This window comes from Setaria viridis, chromosome 2, assembly GCF_005286985.2.
Source record: "Setaria viridis chromosome 2, Setaria_viridis_v4.0, whole genome shotgun sequence".
Classification (NCBI taxonomy): domain Eukaryota; kingdom Viridiplantae; phylum Streptophyta; class Magnoliopsida; order Poales; family Poaceae; genus Setaria; species Setaria viridis.
In genome coordinates, this window is record NC_048264.2 from 35,874,942 (window position 1) to 35,900,917 (window position 25,976).

The 25,976-nt window shown below is 44.0% G+C and overlaps 5 protein-coding genes and 1 pseudogene across 7 annotated transcripts; 4 read left to right on the forward strand and 2 right to left on the reverse strand.

Annotated features, from left to right (window-relative positions):
* Window positions 1-78: 78 nt before the first annotated feature.
* On the reverse strand, window positions 79-4,475 carry LOC140221927 (receptor-like protein EIX2; annotated as a pseudogene).
* A 2,039-nt stretch (window positions 4,476-6,514) lies between these two features.
* Window positions 6,515-9,245, forward strand: LOC117845433 (U11/U12 small nuclear ribonucleoprotein 35 kDa protein). The gene is made up of 8 exons (XM_034726479.2): window positions 6,515-6,775; window positions 6,867-6,964; window positions 7,100-7,151; window positions 7,392-7,462; window positions 7,553-7,643; window positions 7,874-7,949; window positions 8,075-8,162; window positions 8,661-9,245. Exons 1-8 carry the CDS (start codon window positions 6,637-6,639, stop codon window positions 9,159-9,161), a joined length of 1,116 nt encoding a protein of 371 aa, XP_034582370.1. The 5' UTR covers window positions 6,515-6,636; the 3' UTR covers window positions 9,162-9,245.
* A 22-nt stretch (window positions 9,246-9,267) lies between these two features.
* LOC117845432 (uncharacterized) lies at window positions 9,268-15,073 on the forward strand. Of its 2 annotated transcripts, XM_034726477.2 has the most exons (10): window positions 9,333-9,816; window positions 9,922-10,074; window positions 10,503-10,717; window positions 10,809-10,879; window positions 11,040-11,199; window positions 11,682-11,874; window positions 12,035-12,190; window positions 12,304-12,392; window positions 12,820-12,913; window positions 14,593-15,073. In XM_034726477.2, the coding sequence occupies exons 1-10, from the start codon at window positions 9,348-9,350 to the stop codon at window positions 14,595-14,597; spliced, it is 1,605 nt and encodes a 534-aa protein (XP_034582368.1). In that variant the 5' UTR covers window positions 9,333-9,347; the 3' UTR covers window positions 14,598-15,073. The 2 variants fall into 2 exon arrangements, 1 of the variants encoding a protein (XP_034582368.1); XR_004638066.2 differs by lacking the exons at window positions 12,820-12,913; window positions 14,593-15,073 and having other exon boundaries at window positions 9,268-9,816; window positions 12,022-12,190.
* Window positions 13,416-16,592, reverse strand: LOC117845436 (calcium-dependent protein kinase 22). The gene is made up of 8 exons (XM_034726483.2): window positions 15,830-16,592; window positions 15,616-15,739; window positions 15,396-15,539; window positions 15,109-15,261; window positions 14,812-14,927; window positions 14,555-14,722; window positions 14,072-14,302; window positions 13,416-13,791 (listed from the first exon to the last, which is right to left on the reverse strand). Exons 1-8 carry the CDS (start codon window positions 16,421-16,423, stop codon window positions 13,660-13,662), a joined length of 1,662 nt encoding a protein of 553 aa, XP_034582374.1. The 5' UTR covers window positions 16,424-16,592; the 3' UTR covers window positions 13,416-13,659.
* Window positions 16,593-16,635: 43 nt separating this feature from the next.
* Window positions 16,636-20,475, forward strand: LOC117845434 (uncharacterized). 2 transcript variants are annotated; one of them, XM_034726481.2, is made up of 8 exons: window positions 16,636-17,037; window positions 17,406-17,553; window positions 17,706-17,768; window positions 18,012-18,078; window positions 18,163-18,263; window positions 18,826-18,870; window positions 19,073-19,543; window positions 20,013-20,475. In XM_034726481.2, exons 2-8 carry the CDS (start codon window positions 17,416-17,418, stop codon window positions 20,181-20,183), a joined length of 1,056 nt encoding a protein of 351 aa, XP_034582372.1. In that variant the 5' UTR covers window positions 16,636-17,037; window positions 17,406-17,415; the 3' UTR covers window positions 20,184-20,475. The 2 variants fall into 2 exon arrangements, with proteins under 2 accessions (XP_034582372.1, XP_034582371.1); XM_034726480.2 differs by having other exon boundaries at window positions 16,641-17,037; window positions 17,401-17,553.
* A 374-nt stretch (window positions 20,476-20,849) lies between these two features.
* LOC117845435 (protein farnesyltransferase/geranylgeranyltransferase type-1 subunit alpha) lies at window positions 20,850-24,014 on the forward strand. Its single transcript, XM_034726482.2, has 6 exons — window positions 20,850-21,117; window positions 21,204-21,448; window positions 22,101-22,210; window positions 22,401-22,521; window positions 22,681-22,776; window positions 23,269-24,014. Exons 2-6 carry the CDS (start codon window positions 21,227-21,229, stop codon window positions 23,701-23,703), a joined length of 984 nt encoding a protein of 327 aa, XP_034582373.1. The 5' UTR covers window positions 20,850-21,117; window positions 21,204-21,226; the 3' UTR covers window positions 23,704-24,014.
* The last annotated feature ends 1,962 nt before the right edge of the window (window positions 24,015-25,976 follow it).

The following is a 25,976-nucleotide window of genomic DNA, read 5'->3' on the forward strand; positions in this document are numbered from 1 at the left end:
TCATTACACAGATAGACACTCAATAATACACCAGTTCTGTAGTGAACACATGATAATATATATAAATACGTAACGATATTAGTTGTTACCAAATTTCCTCTTCAAGATGGCACATCTAACTACCACAGTCGCATAGATCTTGCCATGCAGCTCGTCCACAAACATAAAATAGGCAATCCTCCAACTCCTCTTGAACAGCATCACACAGAAGACCATCCCAAGGTTAAGGACGAACCCAATAACCATGGCAAGGTAAAGGGATATATCCTCCAAATCACGATGATTTCCATGTGTGTCTTGGCCTGACGAATTTCCAGGACAGCTCCCAGTTATTGGAGGGCCGCATAGACCAATGTTTCCAACGTAGACTGATGTGTCAAAAGTGTTGAACTGGTTTCCTGTTGGAATCTTTCCAGATATATTGTTGTATGAGAGGTTCATGTGGCTTAAGGAGGTAAGAGATGACATACTGGACGGGATTTCACCTGACAGCTCGTTGTGTGAGAGATCAAGAGATTCAAGCTGTTTCAGATGACCAATATCCTTAGGGATTTCCCCACATAATCGGTTCAAGACAAGTTTAAAGATTTTAGAGCGATAAGAGTGCCAATGTCTTGAGGGATCGATCACTCCAGTTAAATTATTGTTAGATGACAAATCGAGAATCACTGTATAGATGATGAGTAGATTAGAAAATTCAAGCTGTTGCCCTTGGGTAGAAACCAATGCTTGTTCTCTGGAACCAAATGGATCATATATTGAGTTATACAAATTAAATCCCATCTTTTCTTGACTGAAACCGTACAGAAAATCCATCACGCCACGTCATCTTTGCTTTGAGAGCCGTCAGATTGGAGCCAACGTTGGATCAAATTCCAGGACATTAACTGCCTCACGGCTGGAGCACGGGATCCAGGCTCATCTGGATTCTTCCTTAGCCAAACTCTAACCCAGTCCTGCGCGAGCTCCTCGCCTCTCCTCCGTCCAACATGCGACGCAGCTGCTCTCCCTCCGGCTCCAGTGCCGCAGCTCTCTCCCAGCACCAGCACCGCCGCCGCTACCACTCCTGCCACCGAATGTTACCTCTCCCGGGATGCCATCTGCCCTCGCCAGCTCCATCATCTGGCCCTGATGGACACCCCCCGCCGAGCTTCTTCGCCTGCATCCCCTTCGTGGGGCTCGTCGTGATTGCACCTACCTGGACGACGCAGTGAAGAACGCCGCACCATCGCCGAGTTTACATGGCCGAGTTACCAATCGAGGAACGCTAGCTGCGGCAAGGAGTAATGCACTCACAGTCACTCACCGCCTCCCAGGGAACCAGGCCCAGCAGTTGTATAATGCCTCCTATTGCGTGCTGGTACCTCCTCCAATCCGCCCTCGCCATGATGGTGTTCGACAAAATGCCGACCCGTGATGTCATATCCTGGAACATCAGTTAGTGTAGCTTGATTGTTTCAATATTACCTCAGTTATTTTAATGATTTATCTCTAATGTGCCGGTCATATGAATCAAGCCATCTGCTCTGCTCGCGTAGTGATCAGTGTGATAGACTGATAGTGCCGTTCCTTGCTTCTTAAATGTCAAGCAGAATTTTGGCCTCGAAGCAATCAATTTTTTTCTTAGCAACTCATCTATTCTAATAAATAAGCAGTGTCTCCCTGATGCTGTAAACTCACACATAGTTGATCTGTGATGGACATGCTGCAAATTCACACATAGCCTCCCCTAATCTCAATACTGCAAATGAGGAGGCAGATTACCGCACAGTAATGTTCTCCTTCCAACCATGAGCAATCCATACATAGTTGATCCGTGTGGACATGCTAATGCTTAAAAGGTTCAGGGAAATTAAAACTAATGTTTGAAATGGATGATACATAGATATTCTCACAGTAACAAGTTAACATCACGTGTGCTGCTCATCAAGCTAAGACAAGACTTAATTTCATCATGTCAAATTTGTCTACGTTACTTCCTATATAAAAGAAATATATATAATTTTTCCACGTTCAATCAAGCAAGATACTAAATGATACATAGATTCCTTCCGTCCAAAATTAAATGTATCCGTCTTCTTTAGTAATTTGATTACAATCGTATTCACTTGATATAGTTTCACAAATAAGATGCCTTAACTATCCCCTGTTATTTTCCCATAAGAAAAGCTCAAACGGTTAAATCTAGAAGCATATCGCCCCCTCAAACAGTGCTATGATCTCATACCTGGCAATTGCCAAATCACATTCTGTCGTCATTCTATAGGAATATTGGAATCATTTCTACTGCAGATAGCTCGTGGTAAACCTTACATTTGTGAACTGAACGTATGGGCATCCAGTGACGAACTGTAGGGATAGAGCATAGAATGATTTACAATGAGATGAAATTTAGGCATCTAGCAGTAGTTTATTTGTAATTTGATGCTTGCCACCGTCTTGAATATATGGTACAAGAAGTTGTCTCGGGTTGATCGCTTGTGGAATGAGCATAACTAGACTTTTGAGAACTGCAAACTTGGGCTATGAATGTTCATTGTCCAAATCTATCATCGATATGCTTCACTCATCCGGTGCTTCTGTAAAGCTAAATTTATCTAGCCAGGGGCATATTTTGCGCGGCAACGCCGCGCACTGTTCTAGTACCACTTAAGCTGTTTCTCCAAAGTAGTTCACTGTATCCAGAAGTACGGGCCATTGCGCTCAAGTTTACTAATGAGTCAGGTATGCTTCCAGATAAGTTGTTGCAGGCAAGGTCTAAAGATTGTAACTCTTTACTCGTTGCAATCTCACTGGGAATGGGGCCGTTAAACATATTTGACCGCAGGCTCAACAATGCTAAGAATGCCATCTTCTCCCCTATCCAAACTGGTAAGTTCCCAGAGAATTGGTTGTGGGAAAGATCAACAAATATTAAGTACGGGCAACTTTTGAAAACTGAAGGGAACTCTCCTGACAGATTGTTGCTACTTAAGTCTACCTTAATAAAAATTTATGTCCTCTTGGCAGTTAGGGACTTCTCCAGTCAGCATGTTTATAGATAGGTCCAATACCTGCAAATATTTTAATGAGCAAAGTGAAGGTGGAATGCTGCCGAACATTGAATTGTTATAGAGAATAAGGTCCGTTAACCATGGTGCTCCAAAATCTGATGGTAGTTTTCCTGACAACGAGTTTTTTGAAATTTCCATGTAGGTTATATTCCTTGGAAATTTTGGAACCATACCGTTAAGTCTTATTATTCGACAATACCATGTTGTTTGCTGCCATAAATTCTAAAGTTGCTGGTAGAGTACCAGATATCTGATTATCTGCCAAATCCAAGAATTTTGCTCTTGAAAATACAACCCAAAACCAATCTGGGATTTCAGTTATGCTTGCATTTGACATATGGAGGAACTTAATGCCTTTTTGTGATTTGAGCCATGATGGGAGTGCTGGGCCAAGCGGCAAAGACTGTAAGAGAAGTGCCACCAGTTTGAATGGAGGAATCCAGTTCGGCCTGATTTTCATTTGAAGAAGTGTATAAGCAAACCCCAAGTACTTCAAATCTGTAAGGCTATTTAAGTGATCATCTTTGACTGTACCATTTATTTTGTTTTGACTAAGATCCAAAACAATCAATTTTCTGAGTTCCCATATCCACGATGGTATTTTCCCTGTGAGGTTATTGGCTGACAAAATGAAGTGGGTCAGGTTGGTCAGTGGTCCTGGCCGATTTGGAAGCTCCCCACTAATATTATTAATTAAAAGATAAATCTAACTGTTGCAGCTTGTTCCAGCTACATACAGTTTGGTAACCTTTCCATTAGTTCTCTGATATCCGCTGCAGTTTTGCTATTCTCTAGAACCAGTACCTTCAGGTTGCACAAGTTTTTAAAACTTGATGGTATCATGGTTGACATGAGATTATTTTGTTGGAAAGAAACTTGTTCAAGTGATGTCGTTTTCCCTATCTCGTCCGGAATTGCGCCATAGAACTGACAAAATGTGATATCAAGATAAATGAGGCTAGATGCGTTCCAAAACCAATTGGAGGCAATTGGACTGTTAAAAATGTTTCGTGAGATGTCGAGCACATTAAGTGTCGTGAGATGAAACTGACGAAGAGTAGGAACTGTATTTGTGAGTCCACTGTATCTTATGTGCAGTTCCTTTAAATTTGGAAGCCTATTAATTTCATGAACCCAATCCACTGCAGTTTTAAGGTTTACAAAGCTCATGTCGAGGTGCTTCAATGAGGATAGTTGTGACAGCCATGCAAGATCAACTGAGAAGGGATAGTTGTATCTAGGGTTGTAAAAGTACTAGCATTTGAGATCAAGGTTGTTGAGTTTGGTGAGATTCCCGACTTGTGGGGGTATCCTTCCATGAAGCCAGGTGTATGAAAGGTTGAGATACCTGAGACTCGACATGGAACCAAGAAACTCGATGCTGTCTCCTTCCAACGGAGATCCTTTCCAACGGAGGCACATGGACGCCGGCCGTCTTCCTCGGCGAGCGTCGGGGGGATTCGGTGCTATCTCCTTTCTTAATGTACGCACATTCACACGTGTAGTAAATGCTACTAGTTGATATGTTTGTGCAACGGAGATCTTAGCTACTGTCAATGCTCTCAACTTTGCTAATCCTAGTAGTTGATATGTTTGTGCAAATTTTTTATCATCAGTTGATATGTGTTTGCCTGTGCTCTAGAAAATTTCTTGGTCCGCCGCTAGCTGGTCGATCGATTGGCAGAGGGTGGCACTGAGCGTCACTCTCACCTGGGTTTGGACCATGATGCCCACCTACTTTTAAAGTGAATGCGAGGAATTCTGATTTTCAAGCAAAAACAGCAAGAAATCTTTTGACTCTAAAAATCGGCTGATAACTCTCGGCGTCGGACACACGATCCGGAAGAATCTGTTTAGCTCCTGTTCGGGTTATCGTCCTGATGCGGTTCGCGCGACGTGCCAGCCAATCTGACCTATTGATTGACAAGGAAAGAAAAGCGTTAAATTTTAGGATTTCGATCGGCTAAGGTTTCGATCTGTTTTGAAAAATGTATCAGCGAATCGGCCGAATTATTGTGGAGATGATCGGCTATAGAACAGTCGATGATCACGTAGCAATTGTGAAGAAACTACTAAAGAAAGCTAAACAATGCTACGAAAGCAACACTTGGAATAGATCTAATCGGCTATATGATAATAAACAAAGAATTTTGATAGAAAGCCGACAGTTTGTATCTCAAGCTGGATAACTGGTGAATAAATCCAAATGAAACAACAGAGATGCGCCCGAAGTTAAAGCTTAGATATTACTCGATAAGCGGAACTTACAATTTGGCCGGAGGTCGTGTTGATGCAGTCCTGTCAACTCGTACGAACTCGTGAAAAGAAAAGGATTTGGCAAAATCGCCGACTTGAAAGTAAGGTGTGAAGAAAAAGTAGATTTGTATTGTTGATTGATGTGTTGTTTTACAAGCCTTACGAGGTACCTATTTATACCCTATTACAACTGATTTCCTAACCGACTAGGATTTATCTCTAATTTAAAGATAACAAATATTTACACATGAACACAACCCGCATCGGAGTTGGTTATTATCATCCCACGGGCCAATCTTCATCTTTGCCTAACCACCACCCTGGCCCATTTTAGGCCCACATCGGCTAAGCCGTTCCAGTTCCCAATCGACCAGTCCTCATTGACTCCTTCAGCCAATCGGCCGAAATACTGTAGCTCTATCGGCCGATTTACCAACTGTAGCTTCTTGCCTGCCGCATCAACCGCTTTCCTCTTCTTTGATGCCGATGTTAACACGTGTCAAAATCCGACGTCAACAAAATCCTAACCCTTGAATTGTCTTCCCACCATCCTATTCTATTTTGCCATCACACATTATGTTAACCTATGATAGCTATTTCATGCATTATTGTTATCTAATATTTTTTTAAATTGTATGTTGTTTTGACTTTTTCTAGATACATCTAAATATATATTTATCTAGGTACATATTGAAATCTATATTCTAGAAAAACTAAAATGATCTACATTTTGGAATGGAGGAAGTATTATTAATTTAGTTGTGTCCAATGTGTATTTTGACTGTATAAAATATTGGAAATGCCACTTTAATTTATGTTAGCTTTTATTGGTTTCTATATACGGAGAAATTCAACAATGCTCTAGACTAGTAGACTTCACTAGAGTCGGTGCAGTAGAAGCTATTGTGGCTGATGCAGAGCCGCAGAGGCAATTCAAGCAGAAGCTCAGGACTGGGGAAAAGTTGATGTCGGAAAATTTTGAATAGCTGACAGTTTACTGTTTTTGTCTGGCTTTACGATGTTTCCTTGAAGTGCCTTATTGTAGCTTTTTAGCTCGTACAGGATTCAGAACTTTGTATAGATCCTTTTTCCCCTTTTTTGAGCAACAGAGCTTTGTACATCTGACACAGTACGCGACGAGAAGCAGCCCGAGTCTCAAAAACTGCACGATTTTGGGCCAGGCCCAACTCTATCTTCTACGACCCATGTCACACGCACGGGCCGAACCGAGCCAACCCTCCTTTCCTCCTCTCCGTCCCCGGTCCCAGCTCTCTCCGCCGGCGGCGACTGAAGCGGCGGGAGGGCGCCGGCGCTCGCCTGTGGCGAGATGAGCGGCGGGAACGCGAGGGACGTGTTCTACGCGGACAAGTACCACCCGATCCAGGCCGGCAGCATCGACGGCACGGACGTCGCGCCCCACGACAACGCCGTCCTCCGCGCCCTCATCTGCTCACAGGCCGGCCTCTGTGCGTGCGCGTCTCCCCTATCCTCCCCTCCGCCCGCCCCCACTTGCGTTTCCTCTCTCTTACCTGGGTTTCCCCACCCGTTTCGTTCCAGACGACCCGTTCGGCGACCCCAAGGCCACCGGCGACCCCTACTGCACGGTCTTCGTCGGCCGCCTCTCACGCCAGACCGACGACGACACGCTTCGGGAGGTGCGTTCCCCTCTGCCTCCCTCGCGTGTTGCAAATGGAATGGTCCTGTCTCTTGTGCTTGTGTGCTGGGTTGTCGTTATCTGATGTGATTCATATGGTTGGGGCGGTGGATTCTCCCCCTTGCTGTTTGTGCAGGCGATGAGCAGGTATGGGAAGGTGAAGAGCATGCGGCTGGTGCGTGACATTGGTGAGTGAAAGCTTGCTTCCTTGTTTTCTACAGCATGGTACTAGTGTTGTAGTGCGCATAGCTTGGTTGCTATTGTCCAATTGCGGCCGCGAATTGTGGCTCTAAGAGCATAATGAAGCATTCTACAACTTCTTCATAAGCTTCAGTGCAGGTATTAGTGGTTGCAAATAGCATAATTGGGGGCAACACATTACTCTCTGATTTTGGTACCTCACTTTGAGCAGACTACTTTGTTTGCAGTTACTGGTGCTTCTCGTGGTTATGCATTTGTTGAGTATGAAACTGACAGAGAGATGCGTCGTGCCTATCAGGTATCTGCTATTTATGCTTAGAGTTCTGTATTTTTGTGAGTATTCGTTATGTCTAAAAGAAAAGTATTCATCACTGCCTTTGTCCTTAAGGATGCACACCATTCCATTATTGACGGCAGTGAAGTGATTGTAGATTACTACAGGCAACAGCTCATGCCTGGGTGGATACCAAGGAGACTAGGTATGTATCCTGTTCAAGTACTAGGGGTGCAAATTGGTGGGTTTCCACTGATCCTCCTTAGTTCAATTATTAGCGCTATCACATTTTGAAAACCTAATAATAATTAAATTAAATAGGGTCGGCGGATACCCTAAGGCGCACCTATTTACACCCATATCAAATTCTGTTTAGATGTTGGTTGCTCAATTGTTTGCATTATCTTTATGTTACTTCAAATGTCATTTTTGCAGGAGGGGGGCTTGGAGGAAGGAAAGAATCTGGACAGCTTCGGTTTGGAGGCCGAGAGAGGCCATTTCGTGCTCCCTTGTATGATCACAAGATGCCCATGTCTTATATCCAGTATTTTTGCCTACACAGACACAGTTCATTATAGTTTATGACAATGTGCTGCAGAGTTAGAACTTTTTGACATATCGTTTTGTCTAAAATAGGCAACCTATTCCTTATGAGTCTTATGACAAACTGAAGAAGCTTGGGATCCCACCACCACCTGAAGGGCGGTATATGACACGTTATCAGGTAGCTCACCCTGTTCTTATTTCATCAGTTTTACACCGTAGTGTTGAAGGGAAAAGGACTCACTATTGCTATGAAGGACTATACTAAAACTTTCTCATATTTCACTACAACACCTGTCCTTGCTTTAAAGTGAAAACCAATTGTCAAATCGACACAAGTATTATTATAAATTTCAAACCATTTGCCATTGAGAATAGCGGACAGTTAGAAACTTAAAATATTTGGTCAGGAGGAACAAATTAACTATTGCCTGGAAAGATAGATCATGCAGGAAAAAGACTTATTTTTATTTCTATGTATTGGTCTGCAACTCTGCATTATGCGCTCACTGTTTCCATTACTGAACCACATAAGCAATGGCAGATTGGAGAAGTAGCGCCTAGCCATGGCACTTGTGTTGATCTGCTGTCCCATCATGCTTGTGGGGGAAGGGATTGGCTATTTCATCTTGCTTACTGGGATAAATGAAATAACGTTGCTCACCCCCTACAACCACAGGTTCCACCACCACCCAGGTGGAAGAGCAGCAATACTGACATGGAAGATTCACCTCCTAGGAGAAGATCCAAGGACAGGGCCAGTGATAGTGCCTACAGAAGGCAAAGAAGCTCTACCGACGATGATGAAACCCCTCGCAGGAGGAAAAGCGGCCACAACGTGCGAGAAGAATCACAAAGCCGAAGGAGTGCAAGGTCATCTGTTGCTAGGGAGGACAGCAGCTACAGCAGTCAGAGGAAGCCCACCGGACATGACGATGGTCATCGTAAGCGGAGACGAAGCCGAGAACCGGGTGAAGTATCTCCATCAGATGAGGATGGTAGCTGCAAAAGAGAGAGAACTTCAACCGAATCGGGTCGCAGCCCAGATCGGTATATGCATCACCACCGGCATCACACGGAGGATGCATACGAGAGCAGACACTCTGAGCACAGAGACCGCAGGCGCCATGGTGACCGGCATCACTCCAAGAGAAGCGACAGCCGAGATGGCAGCCACTAAATCTCCAGTTGCATTAGACTATATCAATGTTTCATGATGTAAAATTTGATCTCATAGTTGTCTATGTACTCCTTGATCTTGTAAGGTTGCTGTCTTTGCCTTAGAGAAGCGAGAAGATATGAGCACGAGTAGACGGGCCGAACGAGCAATGGCCCACGGCCCAGTGCAAGATTGGGTCATACGGCTATGTGTGCCCGGAGCAAACGCCTCGTAGGAGCGTCTGCTTGTAAACTGCGAGAGGCCGTTGACTCGTCAGTCACTACCTCCTCCGTCCACCCTACAGACGAGAAATTTGCAGATTCGCCGTCCACCAGCCCGCCTCCGCTTCCAATGGATGCCGCCATCGCGTTCACTTCCGCTCGGAACCCTAGCCCCACGCGCTTCTCCTCCTCCGCTTCGCCTTCCTCGCGCCACCCCCAGCGCCTCTGCGTCTTCGGCCCATGGCGCGGTCGCGAGCGCCGGCTCCGCGCGCTCCGGCCCAAATCCCAGGTCCAGCCCCCCGGTGCTACGGCCGCCGACGCCTCCCACCACGACGTAGTGGTCGTGGGCGCCGGGATTGTGGGGCTCGCGATCGCGCGCCACCTGCTCCTCCACACCCCGTTCTCCGTCGCTGTCGCCGACGCCGCCGTCCCCTGCTCAGGCGCCACTGGCGCAGGTACGCTTCCCTTCGCGCGCAAGTTGGCAAGTCAGTATTCGTGGACTTTGATGTGATACTCTTGGGTTTGGGGCTTTGGGTGTGGTTCGTCTTCGTCGTGCGCAGGGCAGGGATACATATGGATGTCGCACCGGAAGCCCGGCAGTGACATGTGGGAGCTGGCGATGCGGAGCAAGCAGCTGTGGGAGGAGCTCGCGGCCGAGGTTGACGGCCAGGGCGGCGGCGGTGCGCGGGAGAGGCTGGGTTGGATGAGGACAGGTAGAATCATGCTGCTGCTGTTTTGCTGTTTTCGTCTTCCTATGATGGTGATTGATTGGTCTCTGCATAAATTGCCAATGTATCTAAACACTAGCAAACAGATCTAAGGAGTAGAATCTCTATGATATCAGTATATTACTATGCTTTGTTATGAATGGTACTGCTAGTGAAAGATTATTACCATCTCTTACTGTCTAGTGGATTTGATACCACTCCTGCTACTCTGTACCATTCTAAACTTGATTTGCTGACGGTCTGGTTTCTAAGATCATCCATACAGTACTTGAATTGACTGATATCCTTTGATTAGATGTCCTATCGTGGATTCGTGGATGTTACATTCCCTGTGCTGTATTATTTTGTTCCATTTCTCAGTCTCAGTCACAATTTCGAACATAAAGTAAAATGCTTCTATCAATTTTGTTAAGGAAGCTTGCTAGTTGGCAGAACTTCGGAAGAGCTGGCCACATTGCAGGAAAGGACCAATGCTCTGTCTCAGGCTGGCATACATGCGGAATTCTTGTCTGCATCTACACTACATTCGTTAGAACCGGCACTCAGTGTTGGGAAAGATGGTGGTGCTCTGTTCTTGCCTCAAGACTGTCAGATTGATGCGTTCCAGGCTGTCTCTTTGATTGAAAAGGTTTTTTCTTCAGAATTCTGATTTTGTTCTGAAACATGTGCTATCAACAGTGTCTCACTGATATTTCTTGGTTAATTTTTACTTATGTAAGACCAATAACTCATATTCCTCAGAAGGAAGGTATATGGAGCTCTATAATGATCCTGCCATGTCATTAATAAGGTATTCGGGCTTCTTTTCAGACAACCTTCATTCATTAATAGAAGAATACTTCCAGCTATTAGACTAGCTATCTATCTGTTAGGAACTCAGATGCTTTTCTGTTTTCTATGCCAAAGTTCTGCATCACTGATAAATGACAACTGATTTTTATTCTATGCAGATCGGAGGTTACTGGAGCAGTTGAAGCTGTCCAAACTTCCAGCAACATATTGTATGGCAGAAAAGCTATTGTAATTGCTTCTGGTGCCTGGACTCGATCTTTATTGCATAGTTTCCTAGAACCAGCTTTGACATTGGATATTCCTGTGAAGCCACGAAAGGTATATCTGAACCTTTTTGGATTGATATTTGATCTGAAATTTTTCCAGCCATGTACTATCGGTCATCATAATATGGAAAGTAGTATGGAGGACTTGGACTTTATGTTTTCTCGTCAGACTTGTTTTAATGTTTACCTGAGATGCAGCACAGCCAGTAATACTGCATTGGATTTGGGTTCTTGATTATTTGTTTTGACCTCGAAGTACTGCTAATTTCATTCAATTTGACTTTGAAACAATCATACCTGCGTTGTAAACAATAGTTACTTAACTTTTTTGCTTGAACTAAGGCAAGCGATTGACAGTCAAAAGGAGCCTGTGAAAATGCCATGCCCATGCTAGCTAACAATTGAACTATTTCAGATTCATCTGCTGGCCACAGTTTGACATTTGTGGTCTAATATATTTCTCAATTCGCATATGTTAGCCCTTGCTATGTGTAGCATTTCTGCAATTTTTGTGTTCACATGTTTCCATTTCAGGGTCATCTGCTTGTGGTGGAGAAATTCGACAAGGTTAAGCTAAATCATGCCCTAATGGAGGTAGGATATGTTGACCATCAGGTTGCTAAGTCAAGTAGCACACATATGGCTTCAGAATCCAGTGAAGATGAGCACGGTGCTTTATCTATATCAATGACTGCAACCTTAGATACAAAGGGCAATTTGGTTCTAGGTAATTTACGAAGCACATTCTCCCTTTGCTCCAACTTCCAGTTTGTTCTTAGGAGCAAACACTTCTATTTTTTTAATTCTCTTTTGTGTTCCAGAAACAAGAATTCCATTTTAAGGGACATACAGAAAATGGTTGAACATATTGCAGCTGTATGTTACAGGAAGCAGCCGGGAGTTCAAAGGTTTTTCGCGGGAGGTTGATAAGTCCGTTGTTAAGTGTATATGGGAACGTGCAGGAGAGTTCTTTCCTGCAATGAAGAATGTTCCTCTAGATATTGATCAGAATACGCAAATCAGAATCGGGCATCGCCCATACAGTAAGATTTGTTAATAAGAATAAGAAAACCTGTCTGAATTCTTCATTGCAATTGGTATTAGCTGCGTGCCCTTTATCTGCTACTAACAGAAACAAACGCCTTATCTATTTCAGTGCCTGATGGAAAGCCAGTTATTGGCTTTATCCCTGATCTGCCAAATGTTTTGATTGCGACAGGACATGAAGGAAACGGGCTTACTCTGGTGATTCACTGATCACTATATCAATTTTTTGCGGGAAAAAAGTTTTTGTTTTTGTGTTAGAATAGTTTTTCTATTTAGTTGAGTGGTTCAAATATGAAAGGTACCGTGCAGTGGTTCTATCATTTAGATAGCGATTGATCTTTCCTTCATATCGAAGAAAGATACGAACCCCCCATATACCAGCATGTCCATATCATTGTACAGAATAGTTTTATGTCGTGTTAGACCAATCGTGTACTGTTACCTTTTAGAGCTGATCCATGGTGGTTGAATACATGAGGGATGGCATATTCCTAATTTCCATCTGAGATAGATGAATCTGTTGCATGTCAACAGGGGTGTTGGCGTTCTGCTTTCTACCTTTTTATTGTTGTTTCCCTTGTAAGAAGATAGAAGAGTTAATTTCCTTCTGCTAATTTTCCTTTAGGCACTAGGCACTGCTGAAATGGTCAGTGATATGATTCTTGGGAATCCTGGAAAAGTGGACTACTCACCTTTCGCCATCAAGCACAGATTTTCAGGTAAATTTTGGTAAATATTTTGGGCGAATTATATTTTTATAAAATATAATCATGTTTTTGCGATGCACACTTCTGTTGTCTCCAATATGGTTCAAAACTAGGACTTTTTTTTATGCCTTGACAGCTAATTTTCGAGACGACTTTCTTTATCTTATGTAGTTGTTTAGTCACACAATGTATGTTTTTTCAATACAGAACTATTGAATTGCACATAAGAAAATTTATACTTAGCTTTCAAGTCGTGCCATTTACTCTAATTTGTTTCAGATTAATTCATCACAGTTCATGGTGCTGTGTTACTGTGTACTCCAATTTTTTTGGTACAAATATTGATTAAGCAAAACTACCGTTCTTCCTCTTGGCAACTTGAAGCTCTTTGATCTGTTTAAGTTGGGGTTTCTGTTTTTGATTCTAGACATTCAATTGGACAGTTTTTTTTTTTAATTTTGATATGGTAGTAAAATGTCAAAATTTGGTTAGTGGATTGCATGGATGCTGGGGATTCCTTGCATCTGTCTATATCTAGGTCATGGATATGTATCTAGGAATTGTACAATCTGCTTCCAGAACAAAGGACAAATGCCAGAGGGTTTGCTGCTTGATGAAGTTTGTCAAGCATGCAACTGGGATATTGGGGTCTCCTTTAACCCAGTATTCCTGCTTTTGCATTGTCTTCTGATACTTGCTCTTTAGTTGAGGGCGTGGTACTGTCAGTCAATAAGTGCTGTTTGGAACCTACTGTCTTGTCATAAAATATCTTTGCACAGCTTATGACTGAGGCTATCAAAATTTGCTCTTGAATACCGCCTAGAGCCATTCCTCCAGTCTGATCCACCTTTCATCATCGATTCGAACTCTGGATAGCTGATACGACCATCCTGTTGAATATATTTATAAAATGTCAACTATCATAAATAAGCATGTGATGTGCAATATAGGATGAGAAATATGTAGATGGAAGTCAGTGACCATCCTGTTGAATATAGCTACTGAAATAAATAATTCCAGTACTCAAATAGCTACTGAAAGCTATTTTGTAACTGGTGAGCCACTTCTTTTCCCTATTTTTTGCAATTATGGTGCGGTCAATATTGAAGTGATTAAGCCCACAAAACAAATATTGAAGTAACTAAAGTTTTGATTAATTATTTTACTGACCTTATCTTTGTCAACTTCACGAATAATATCGTTAACCACTTGCCCATTAGGCTTTAGTTCACCATCACCTAGAGCCTCCATCAACTCCTCCATTTCAATGAAACCATTCCCATCTTTGTCGAAGAACTTGAAAGCTTTAGGTAGATACTCATCATTATTCATCTTTTTAATGTGAAGTAAAACTGTTACAAATTCTTCACATTCTAATGTTCCATTCCCATGTATATCACCCTGCAAAAGGAAGAAAGTTGTGTTAGATCATTGGAGCCCTAGTTGATTTGTGCGCCTTTATAGTACAAGTATTAATTTCATATGCAAATCACACTTTTAGGTTTGTGGCCAGGGGGGAATGATTGGTCGCAATAATGATACATGATAGAATTTATACCGTTTCCACTTGATTCATTATGATTCAGTTGCTAGTACTCCAGTCATCCTAATCCTACATTGTATACGAATACAAATGGTGATGCTAGCACTCACCGCTTCTAACAGCATTTTTATCTCTTCCTCTGGAACAGGATGACCGTTTATCCGGAAGCCCTCCTTCAGCTCCTCAAGTGACAAATTACCATCATTGTCCTTGTCCATCGTATTGAACATCTGAGTGTATTTGTCAATCTCTTCCACCGGTAAATTCATGGCGACGACCTTCATTAATCATTGGCAAATGCTTCGCGTTGAAGTGTGCCGTACTTCTAGGAAATAAGGGTACGAACAGCAAGTTATATGCAACTTACTCCAAGTGCCTTCTTCTTGAACTTATTCATGGACGAGAACTGCTTCAGCTTGGCTCGAACAACCTCCCCGAGTGACACATTTGAAGCCTTATCGGCATTTTTTAGCCAAGGGTGCTCTGTTTTTTAGGAGGGAAACGTGATCATAGTTCAGTATGCAGCATTGTTAGGCCGCCTTTTGAATAATGCCAATAATGAACCAGAAGTTACCAAACTCTTAGTATGTCTTTCCATGAATGGAATGCCGTCTGCCCTTTCCATTCAAGTTTTAAACTTAAAACTGAGCTGAAGGTCACTTACCAAGGACTTGCTTTGCCGTCAACCGCGTGCGAGGATCCGGGTCAAGCATCTTCTTGACAAGGTCCTTTGCATTCTGGGAGACCTTGGGCCATGGATCCCTCTGTAAGTTAATTCCTCCCCTGAGTATTGACTGCGCAATTTTCTCGTCGGAATCTTCAGTTGTGAAAGAAACATCACATCAGCCATGATGAGTTGGTGACAGAGGAAGAACCGCAATGCGGCAATGTCCACGGATGCAGGCTGCAGCAATGCTGAATGAAGTGTGAAGATGGTGAAGCTGCAGTCACCTCCCCAGAACGGAGGGAATCCGCAGAGAAGGATGTGCAGGATGACGCCAGCGCTCCACACATCTATCTCTGGCCCATAGTTTCTCTTGAGAACCTCTGGAGCCATGTAACACCCGCTGCCAACCACTTCGGTGAACCGATCCCCTGCACGGTCATTGATCTCAGCTGAACATGATGCATGGCGTCATGAGCGAGCTTGCGATGTGGCAGGCGTTAGTACCAGGCTTGAAGTACACGGAGAGGCCGAAGTCGATGGCCTTGAGAGGCGAGTCCTCCGACTTGTTCACGAACAGGAAGTTCTCCGGCTTCAGGTCCCTGTGCATCACGCCGTTCTCGTGGCACAGCTATATCGTGATTGATGAGGCAGGAATGGCGTTAGGTGATGCTGGTTGCCGGGCATCTGCGGCGGATCATCGACGGGAGATTTACCGTACCTGCACGACCTCGACGATGGTGCGGGCGAGCTTTGCGGCGGCGCGCTCGGAGTAGTGCTCCCGCTCGAAGATGCGGTCGAAGAGCTCACCGCCCTCGCAGAGCTCCATGACGAGGTGCACGCCGTCGTCGTCCTCGCACGCCTCGCGGAGGCGCGCCACCCGCCCCGCGCCCAGCTCCGACATGCGGCGCGTGATCTCCACCTCGCGCCGCACGTCGTCCGCGTCGGGCCCGGCGCGGCGCAGCAGCAGGCGCTTCCGCCGGAGCGTCTTGCACGCCAGGGCCTCCCCCGTGGCGACGTCCTCGCACCGCCGCGTGACGCCGAACTCGCCGCGCCCCAGCTCCGCGCCCAGCCGGTACCGCCGCGCGAAGTCCGGGTCCACGGCGCCGGCGTCGCCCAGGATGGAGGCGCGCTTCTTGCCCTTCCTGCCCTTCTTCTTCCTCTTCTTGGCGGTGACGACGTTGCCGTCGTGGTCCGGGGAGCAGCACGGGCCGATGTCGCGGCTGGTGACAGGGATGACGGCGGCGGCGCCACGGCCTCCGCAGCGGAGCATCTTCAGCTTGGTGGCCGCGATGGCGGAGTAGCAACCACCCATGGCGCTCCGGACGCCGGGTGCTCGCTATCTCCGCTCGCGCCCTGGTGCCTCCAGACCTTCACTTACCCTCTCCTCCCCGGCCTAATTCCGGCGCGGCGCTTGCGCGCGCGCTCGGGGGATGCGCTCGCGGGTTGTCTGGCTGCCCGTCGGCCTCGGCGTCGCCACCCCACGTCCGCTCACGGCTGCAGTGGGCCGAGATGAGCCGGGCCGGATACCCGCGGCCTGTTGTCGCCCTCTAACCCGGCCGCCAAGCTCATCTCATTTTCAGGCCTTGTTCAAACAAGCGGTGGCACTCTAGTAGTTTTCTCTCAAATCGATGGCCCTTCTTTCAGCTCGCCCCAGTCCGGTGTCAAATCGGCATGGCATAGTTGCATTTGCATTCCGGTTCCGCACTCGGCAGCAGCTCACACTTCTCACTCTCGTCGTCGTTCGTCCCCAACGCTCCAACTTTTTTCTTGCCCCATCCTTCTTTTGATTAGTTGCTCGTCGCCTCTCTTCCTCTTCCCACTTGGTAATCTCAAAGAACAAGGCTTCAGGCTTCCGTGTTCAATTTTGTGATCCCTCGCTGTCTTCCTGCGGTCTCTGGAGGTCAGATCTTGCTCCAACAGTTCCAAGTGAGTAAAGGCTTCCTCGTCGGTCTATTTTTTGGTTTCTTCTGCGTTGAGAACTTTGCTGTCTTTTAGATTTCTTTTTTGTCACTCGATGATATGGATTTTGAATATTCTCTCTTGGTGCTGCGGGAAAAATAATACATTTCTAATTTCACCCCTCTATTGGGGACTGCTGTGCTGATGTTGGATGCAGCTGCTAAGATTTGTAGATTATTATCTTAATCTTAGATGGTGATGGGAAAACATGATACTATCATTTATAAATCCTGAGTGCAAATGTAGAATGGCACAGAAATGGGAAACTATTTCAACTTGATGCTGTTGCAATTTGTTCCACCCTGATTTCTGACCGCCTGTTTCAATCAGATCAGAAACAACACAATGCGGTCACCATCGCTGCTCTCGCAGTGCCTGGCTGGCTTACTATCTCACGACAGGACTGCAGCCCACTGCGTCAACATTGTGCCAGAGAGGGAGCCGCACCTACCTTCCCTAGCAGTTGAGATCGTCCCATCAAAGGTGCAACCTTTTCGCCTCTTGTTTGCTCATGGCAAACTACACTGCCTTTTGCTTTTCCTTCCTGCACGTTGAGAGCTATCCCAACAGAAATAAGGATCATTTGTTATCTATCGTGCGCTGACTAATCTGACTTTCATTACATTGGTCTGTAGAATGTGCATCCATACAAGTATGCAGGCGAAAATATTGAATTGCACGGCATGAATATATTCAAGGTGCTTGCTTTTCCCTGGTTGCTTGCATATTCCTACTAGTTTCTTAAATAAATTCCAGTTTATAGTTTATCGGGGGAAGGAGTGTGATTGAAGTTATCTATGTTCATTGCCTGTATGGGAGCTGCTCACAGGCTAATTACTGAAACGATATATTTTTTTCCACTCTGTATGCTAAAACTGCTCCATGTCTTATTCTTCCCTGCTTCACTAGTTTGGGTTGATCTTGTGTTTAACTGGTTTCAGGGAAAGATCAGTGTAGTTGATATTATTGGACTATCTAAATCTGATATTGTAACATCAAAAGGTGAAGGTAATGTAGTACCCTCACTAGTTCTATGACTTTACTTGCTACATGATACAGCTAACAGCTGCAAATAATTATTCTCTACTGTAGGACCTTTAAAATGCTGGGAGAGTTCAATTGATCTAGTAAATGTACTTAAAGATGAGATCCGTGATGGCCTATTGACATTCAGAAGCAAACAAGTTTTAGAGGTACAACTATGTAGCTGCTTCATATATTCATTCTTCACATCAGATTCTGTAGGCCTTAAAATAAATCTATGGTTTTCTTCAATAGCATTTCATGTTTATTTGTTTTTTTTATACAAAATTTTCCTTGCTTAAATAGATGTTCACATGCAACAACAGTTCATATTTGGTGAAGTTACCTATAAAAAAACTCATGCATTTGTTAAAATATCATACTTCTGGCTAAAATTGATTTATTTATGCAGCAGTTCAAATGCTGCAATCCAGTAAAGTAAAACAAAAAAATGGAGCTGATGTGAATTTGTCCAACAAAGGATGAATGGTGTCATCAGCATTTATTAGTATCCATTTGACTGATGGTTTTTTCCTTCTTTTATCTTCCATAGACACCATCATTGCTATCTAATCTCATGGGCATAGGACTATAGTTGTACATGTAAAATAAGCTTCTCGCTGACATGAAATGCGGTTTAGAATGAGTTGTGCCTCAGCAATGCACACATGTTTCTTCCAAGGATGTGGTATTGCCTTAAACATCTTCCAAGAGTTCTTTTTCCTTATGCAGCTTGGTTGTGGATACGGGCTTCCTGGCATATTTGCTTGCCTGAAGGTACACATTTATCCGTAGTTCTTTTTCTTACTTTCTATTAACATGATGTCAGTTTCTATTTCAGAGCTATCATTCCATCAACAAATTGCCTGTAGTGTTCCACTTCCATCATTCCGTGTTTGGCGAATGTACTATTAATATCTATTTATTTAGCAATCTATCATGGTATAGTAACTAATATCTTCCTTTTAAACATTCTTAGGGAGCTACAACAGTTCATTTTCAGGATCCTAGTGCAGAAGTAGTAAGGTGCAAAACAATACCGAATGTGCTTGCTAACCTTGAACAGGCTCAAGACAAGCAGAATCACCATCAAGGAAGCCCCCTTACTCCATCACGGCAACAACTACCTCAAGATATTCATTTCTATGCTGGGGAGTGGGAGGAGCTGCACACAGTTCTGTCAATAATTCAGGAAGATGATGTGGATGCATCCTCAGGTATAGGGCTAGGGTTCTGTGAAGATGACCTTTTGGATGGGTACAACAGTCAGGATGGAAACAATATTTGCCATGAAACTTCATCAAGAAGATCAAGAAAACTATCGAGCAGTCGTGCCTGGGAGAGGGGAAATGAGACCAGCACAGGAGATGGTGGATATGACATAGTGTTAGTCAATGAGATCCCTTACTCTGCAAGTTCTCTTCAAAACCTCTATTTGCTCATAAAAAAGGTTAGCTCAGGAATTCCTACTATTGTTGTCCATGCAATTTTTTTTGGGAAATTCTTACCATGTGACATCATATCAGCCAGGCAGGAAGTGGAATATAATATTGCCTGAAAAAAAGTGTGCGTCTAGTGACTTGGCCTTGATTTTTAGTATAGACTGTGGTTGCATGTTGCAATAAGAATTTTTATCAATTAGCATAAAAAATTCACAAATGATAGGCTTCAAGATCAGTAGCACATACAAATGAGATGTTCCTCTTGCTGCTCAGGTTTCTCTGTGTTTTCGTTCTAAACACTAGGAGGCTATGTTGTTAAGGTGTTATCATGCTAGATTTTAGACTTGAGTCAGCTGTGCTGGGATACCTTGCATCTTGTACTTCTCATGGATACTGGATGCATTATGCAGATTTGCCATCTGCCCTGAAAATATCACCTTTACTTACATGCCGCATCCTACTGTTGGTGTTCTGCAGTGCCTGCGGCCACCATATGGAGTGCTTTATCTTGCTGCCAGGAAGAACTACATCGGTTCAAGCAGTGCGGTGCGGCAGCTGCGAGCATTGGTGGATGAAGAAGGCATATTCGGCGTGCACCTTGTCTCTGAGCCCCCTGAGAGGGAGATCTGGAAATTCTTCTTCAAATAGCTCAAATGGTCAATGCGGCTTGTCTCAGAAGAGAGAAAAGTTCAATGTGCCTGCTCAAATCGCAGAGGATCATGAAACTCCAGTTTTGTAAATATTAGCTGTTCCAGATCAGTTTCTGGCGATTTTTCTGGATCTCGTTCCCCTTCCTTTTCATTTTCCTTCTAGAGCGTGCTGTTAATTCTGCTGAGTGTACGGCGCTTGAACAGTCAGATGCGTGATAGCTGACTCAAATGGTATGGATGATATTCCATTGCGGTTTACTTAAAAAAAAGATATTCCATTGCGATTTAAACTGTCAGATCTGATATATGGAGTACAGCAGAAGTATATGGAGTACAGCAGAAAAAGACTGTTTTCTTCACTCCCCGTTTGCTGTTAATTTCTCTAATAAGAAATTACTTGTTTTGAACAGTAACATAGTCTTCAATGTACTTTTTTTTAAAGAATTACAATTCTTCAGTATAATTGTGGTTACTGTTTTTATTGGAATATAAATTTATAAAATTCAACGAATATGATATTACCCAAAGCATTTTGAAGAAAGATCTGTGCACGATTTCTATGTTTCCCAATAAAACAAAATATTTTAAAGGTCGCAGGTGATCAAAGACTCGAAAGTCGAAAGTTTGAGGAGGACGTCGTGTTCTGTTTCACTGACCTATGGGTCCCGCTCCCACCTGAACCCAGCGCTTCCAGGAGCAGAGCATAGCGGGCGCCCCCTTCCATCCCGGCCGCCTCTCCTCTGAACTGAAGCTGGCCTGCTCGCCTTCCCCTGCATCGGGTAGCCTAGAGGCTGGTGGCAACCAGTCGGCTTCATCAGCGACCAACGGCGGCGGCGGCGTCCTCCTCGACCCCGCTACCGACCAGTCTCGGATTGGCGTGAAGCGGAGATCCATCCGGGAAATTGCCGAATTGGGATCGATCTCTTCTGTTGGTACGTAGCCCTAACCTTTTCCGATTCCTGGATTGATTCGCGTCCTTCGTGGTGCGTTTCTAATCCATCCTCCCTTGCTCGAGCAGGTTCGTCTTCTTCCCCAGTGCCGATGGAGCACGCTAAGTCCGGCCCCAGCAGTTGGCCGGAGCTGGCCGACGTGGTGCCAGTGCCGCAGGACGATGGGCCCAGCCCCGTGGTCCCCATCGCCTATCGCGACGACTTCCGCGAGGTCATGGACTACTTCCGCGCCCTGTACTTCGCTGGCGAGCGCAGTCCCCGCGCCCTCCGCCTCACTGCCGAGGCCATCGAGCTCAACCCCGGCAACTATACTGTGAGAATTGCGCTCTTCTCTCTTTTTCTCTACTTTATTTTCATGAGGTTATTGAAAATTAAAGTTTCTATGGTTAGGTGAGAATTTTTTAAGGGAAAGAATAATTTTCTAGTATAGAGGTTGAGCCATTTAGTTATAGTTTTGACTTGAAACCATGTAGTACTGTGGTCATGAGCTTCACTGGCTACAATGGATAAAATTTCTGAACCATTACTATTATGGTCCAGTTATGAGCATGCAACAATGCTACAGAAGGTAGAAACAAGCAGTGTGGTAGAGCCAGTTTTAGAGAGTTGGAATTTCCATGTAAAGTGGACAAATAGGTACCTGTTTGCAGCTTTAGATAGTCTGTACTCTGATATTGACACCATCTATCATTCATGCAGCATGCTTTTTCATCGTCTATGGTATCTGTAGAAGGCCATAGCATGCTTCCTGGCCATACTTTTCTCCCTGTGTTATGTTTCTTAATGCAGTATGCCATGTTATTCTTGAACAGCAATGGTGTTGTTTACTATCACAGAATTGTTGTTTGTTCTATTGCTAGTACAAACCCTGCTTTTTAAGTATTGTCATGTATTCCATTTTGATATCAATCAACCCTTTTGGTAGTTACCTTTTTGACTTACAGACTTAATTGTTTACTTGATAGGTCTGGCATTTCAGGCGCCTTATTCTGGAAGCATTGGATTCTGATTTACTGGAAGAGATGAATTTTGTCGAAAAAATTGCCTTATGTAATCCAAAAAACTACCAAATCTGGTGAGTTCCATTATTAAAAAAAATCTTATAGCACATTTAGTATTTCATGGAAACTAATATCCTGTTTTGTGGGTGTGGATGTTGTGTAAACAATTGCCAATTTCTCGACTTCCGTAATTATAAATTTTATTCATCTTTCATTGCTATGGAAATCATGATTAACCCTGCAGGGTCCAATTATAATTTTCAGGCATCATAAGAGATGGCTTGCTGAGAAATTAGGGCCTGGTGTTGCAAATAAAGAGCATGAATTCACAATGAAAATACTTGCTATTGATGCCAAAAATTACCATGCTTGGTCTCATAGGCAGGTATGCACAATGCACATCCCATTTTACTATATAATAAGTATTCCACACTTGGGTACTGCACTAAGCTAAGCTATGAGTACCGGTACAAGATTACTAAAAAAAGAGTACCAGTACAAGCTTTGTTCTACTAACAATATTGCTTTATTACAACTGTTGCAGTGGGTTCTTCAAGCATTGGGTGGATGGGAGAGTGAACTGCAGTACTGCAACCAGCTACTTGAGGAAGATGTCTTCAATAATTCAGCTTGGAATCAGGTCATGCTCTGTGCTATTTGTCTCTTAAACTTTTGTCTAGTTTCGGGTGCAATTTCACCCTTAGGTTATCTTATCATTTGAGCTTCATAGATCATTTCATGTCGATTTCATCCTATGAGTCTGCAGAACTGTACACTTTTTTCTGATTTACTTCCTCTGTTTATAAATGTATGGCATTGTAAAATTTTGCATGCTGACCTATGTAAACCTTTTCATTGTAAAAAAACTATTATAAAACTAGAGTGTTGGGTACCATGTTCATATGGCCAGCAGAGGTAGCTTCATGTAATTAGTGGTCAAAGCTGGACAAAGTGGATAACAGCATACTGCTGTCGCATACAAATTTATTGTGTGACTATTCTTGACTTTCTATTGCCTGTTACATTGTGTCATGTCTGCTTGTCCTGCCTCCCAGTGCCTTTTTTTTCTTCTGATTAATTGGGATCACCTATTTAGCTTGCACTGAAGTATGTTGATTTTGTTTTGCAACAGAGATATCTTGTAATAACAAGATCACCACTTCTTGGTGGCCTTAAAGCGATGCGTGATTCAGAAGTAGATTACACAATTGAAGCTATTGTAGCAAACCCTCAGAATGAAAGCCCTTGGAGATACCTCAAGGGTCTATACAAGGGCGAGAATAACTTGCTAGTATGTGACGAGCGCATCTCTGATGTTTGTCTCAAGGTCTTGAAGAACGATTGGAGTTGTGTATTTGCTTTGAGCTTGCTGCTTGATCTTCTTCGCTCGGGTTTGCAGCCTTCAGATGAACTTAAAGCCACTCTTGAACCAATAAGGAACTCTGATCCTGAAGTGGCAGATGCTGATCTTGCAACCACTGTTTGCTGTATCCTGCAGAAATGTGATCCCCTCCGGGTAAATTATTGGTCTTGGTACAAGACCACCCTTTCTTCTCAGATCTCCTGACATTACATGGGCTCACCCCTTGATATCCTCATTGGGCCGGACTCTGTGAGGTAGACAGCTAGACATAATTTAGGTGCCTTGGGTTAAAATGGTTCACCGGATCTGCATGATGCAAAGCCAACCAAAGAGGACAGAGTGTGTGGCTACCTTCACTGTGGTCGGACAGCAACACTTGTAAACTGGATTTTGCTTGGCAGAATTTGTTAATGTTATTGTTCCAAATAACACTTTTTGCAACAAATTTTATTTCGTATATGTAAGCTTGAATACATTGGTTGGCATGAGAGCCTACGTGAGCATGTTTTACCTTTCGAGTCTTTTGCTTCGTTTTTGTTTGACTAGGAAGGAAATTGCTCTGGTAATATCGTCTGTTAACAGCTAATTTTCCACTGCTTTGATCCTGGCGGTCGGATGCTGTTTGGACTTACTGGATTTAATGTAGAAGTCAACGGGCATAGTGGCCAAAGGCACACAATCAGACCATCACCGTATATGTAACATCCAATTACTAAATTGTAGGAAAATACATAGACTGAAAACAACACCTGATGAAGATCCACTAGAAACGCAACCAGCTGATTAAAGGAATTGAACGAGCAATTGGAGAAACAAAAATGAGTTTGCAAGATCCGCTAGAAATGCAACCAGCTTAGCAAAAGAATTGAACCAGCCATGAGATAGAAAAATGAGTGTCTGTTATTTGTCACAAGTTTTCTTATAAAGAATTGTGTATGTCCTAATCCATTGTAACATAAGCTAGAAGATACATATTGTCATATTAGGCTCTTGGGTAGCGTTTGGTTGGAGGACGAAGTAGGATGGAATTAATTCATTTTTAATTTTATGGATGAGATGGTTCCAGCTCTGTATTTGGTCGGGGAGATAGAACAGTTTTATTGGTTTATTTGGTTGGAGAGACAAGGATGCATGAGAGAACATCTCCGTTAGCTACTGTTACCATGGACCCGCTTGCCATTCATGGGATCCAACAGCATCTGACTAAGGAGGTGTTTGGCAGTACTCCACTCCACCAACTTTGCCAAACACGTCCGGCTTCACCAACTCTAACTAAAAAAAATATAGAGTTAACATTAGATCTAATCCCATCCATCTCTCGTTTCCGCTCCAAATCCAACCAACAACAACAGGTTCTCCCTCTCCAATCTAGGCATCCAGCAAGTCACCGTAGAGTAGTCCCTAGGCATCAATCTCCTCCACGAGCAGCTCTTCCTCCTTTCTTCTCCAATTGGCGGCAGCAGCCAGCTACCTTTCTTCCTGTTTCTTTCTTCTCCAATTGGCCAATCCTAATATTATAATTTCTTATTTACTTGCATGTGGAATCATTTACTATTTAGTTTGAGGGGGTATATTTTAAAAATAATAATATATATTGTACTAGTTTGAAGAGATTTGGAGGAAAAAAACTCGAATAGTCTAAAAGAGCCGCAAATCAGATGAAACATAATTTATATAATTTATATTATGTCACTAGTGGTTGCAACTAGTTTTGCAAGAAAAGAAAAAATAAAGGAGAAAGGGAAGCAAGTCGCGGCCACCATCGGTGTCGCCGCCAATGACGATGGAGGCCACCATCATTTGAACCAGAGGGGTTCGAGGGTTTAGATTCCTCTCTCTAAGGTTGCTCTCTCCCTCGGACATTGAATTCCTGATATAAGAGAAGCCTGGTAGTGGTCGGATGTTGACGGGCGAGCGGTGAGGTGGCAAAGCACTGTTCAACATCGATGGTGGCCTCGAGCGAACGGGCTAGGTCTGGGCAGGGCTGTCATTGTGATTAGCGGAGGGTAGGGGTGTCGTCGCAACGAGTTGATGACTTAGACAGCACGGTGAGGCGGCATTAGCGTTATCGGCTGCTGGTGGAGAGGGGATAGCCGGCAAAGGCATGTCATCTGCATGAGTACAGTCATGCAGTGGAGACATAGATAGCGCGGTCGAGTGGGAGGAGGAAAAAGCACTGCGTAGAAATCATGTACCCTTCTTAGGCCTCGAAATAGTCATTTTGTAGAAATCCTAGGATGTCAATTTGGCACCCCCATCCCGATCATTCCCACGTTGTCCTCCACCACCCCGGTCGGTGGTGCCTACTCACCAACCGCCTCCACCGTTGGTCTATCCTTCTTCAATGGCCTTCCCACTAAACCCAGCAATGGAGAGAAGCAAACTAGAACCCAAACCCCACCCTCCAATTCAAATCTCCTAACTGAAATAGCTTGCAGGATGAGCCTATCATCGGAGAAGATGGTTGTTTCTCATCG

What these genes read in the sequence shown, in the direction of transcription:
- LOC117845433 (XM_034726479.2), top strand. Translation starts at nt 6,637, where the DNA reads ATGAGCGGCGGGAACGCGAGGGACGTGTTCTACGCGGACAAGTACCAC. An exon ending in GCGGCTGGTGCGTGACATTG is followed by an intron (nt 7,152 to 7,391) that starts GTGAGTGAAAGC and finishes CTTTGTTTGCAG; the next exon opens with TTACTGGTGCTTCTCGTGGT. An exon ending in GTGGATACCAAGGAGACTAG is followed by an intron (nt 7,644 to 7,873) that starts GTATGTATCCTG and finishes TCATTTTTGCAG; the next exon opens with GAGGGGGGCTTGGAGGAAGG.
- LOC117845432 (XM_034726477.2), top strand. Translation starts at nt 9,348, where the DNA reads ATGTGTGCCCGGAGCAAACGCCTCGTAGGAGCGTCTGCTTGTAAACTG. An exon ending in GCTGGGTTGGATGAGGACAG is followed by an intron (nt 10,075 to 10,502) that starts GTAGAATCATGC and finishes AATTTTGTTAAG; the next exon opens with GAAGCTTGCTAGTTGGCAGA. An exon ending in AAAGGGCAATTTGGTTCTAG is followed by an intron (nt 11,875 to 12,034) that starts GTAATTTACGAA and finishes TGTATGTTACAG; the next exon opens with GAAGCAGCCGGGAGTTCAAA.
- LOC117845436 (XM_034726483.2), bottom strand. Translation starts at nt 16,423, where the DNA reads ATGGGTGGTTGCTACTCCGCCATCGCGGCCACCAAGCTGAAGATGCTC. An exon ending in CCATCGTCGAGGTCGTGCAG is followed by an intron (nt 15,740 to 15,829) that starts GTACGGTAAATC and finishes ATCACGATATAG; the next exon opens with CTGTGCCACGAGAACGGCGT. An exon ending in TCAAGAAGAAGGCACTTGGA is followed by an intron (nt 14,723 to 14,811) that starts GTAAGTTGCATA and finishes TGATTAATGAAG; the next exon opens with GTCGTCGCCATGAATTTACC.
- LOC117845434 (XM_034726481.2), top strand. Translation starts at nt 17,416, where the DNA reads ATGCGGTCACCATCGCTGCTCTCGCAGTGCCTGGCTGGCTTACTATCT. An exon ending in TTGAGATCGTCCCATCAAAG is followed by an intron (nt 17,554 to 17,705) that starts GTGCAACCTTTT and finishes ATTGGTCTGTAG; the next exon opens with AATGTGCATCCATACAAGTA. An exon ending in GCATATTTGCTTGCCTGAAG is followed by an intron (nt 18,871 to 19,072) that starts GTACACATTTAT and finishes AAACATTCTTAG; the next exon opens with GGAGCTACAACAGTTCATTT.
- LOC117845435 (XM_034726482.2), top strand. Translation starts at nt 21,227, where the DNA reads ATGGAGCACGCTAAGTCCGGCCCCAGCAGTTGGCCGGAGCTGGCCGAC. An exon ending in CCAAAAAACTACCAAATCTG is followed by an intron (nt 22,211 to 22,400) that starts GTGAGTTCCATT and finishes TATAATTTTCAG; the next exon opens with GCATCATAAGAGATGGCTTG. An exon ending in ATGCTTGGTCTCATAGGCAG is followed by an intron (nt 22,522 to 22,680) that starts GTATGCACAATG and finishes CAACTGTTGCAG; the next exon opens with TGGGTTCTTCAAGCATTGGG.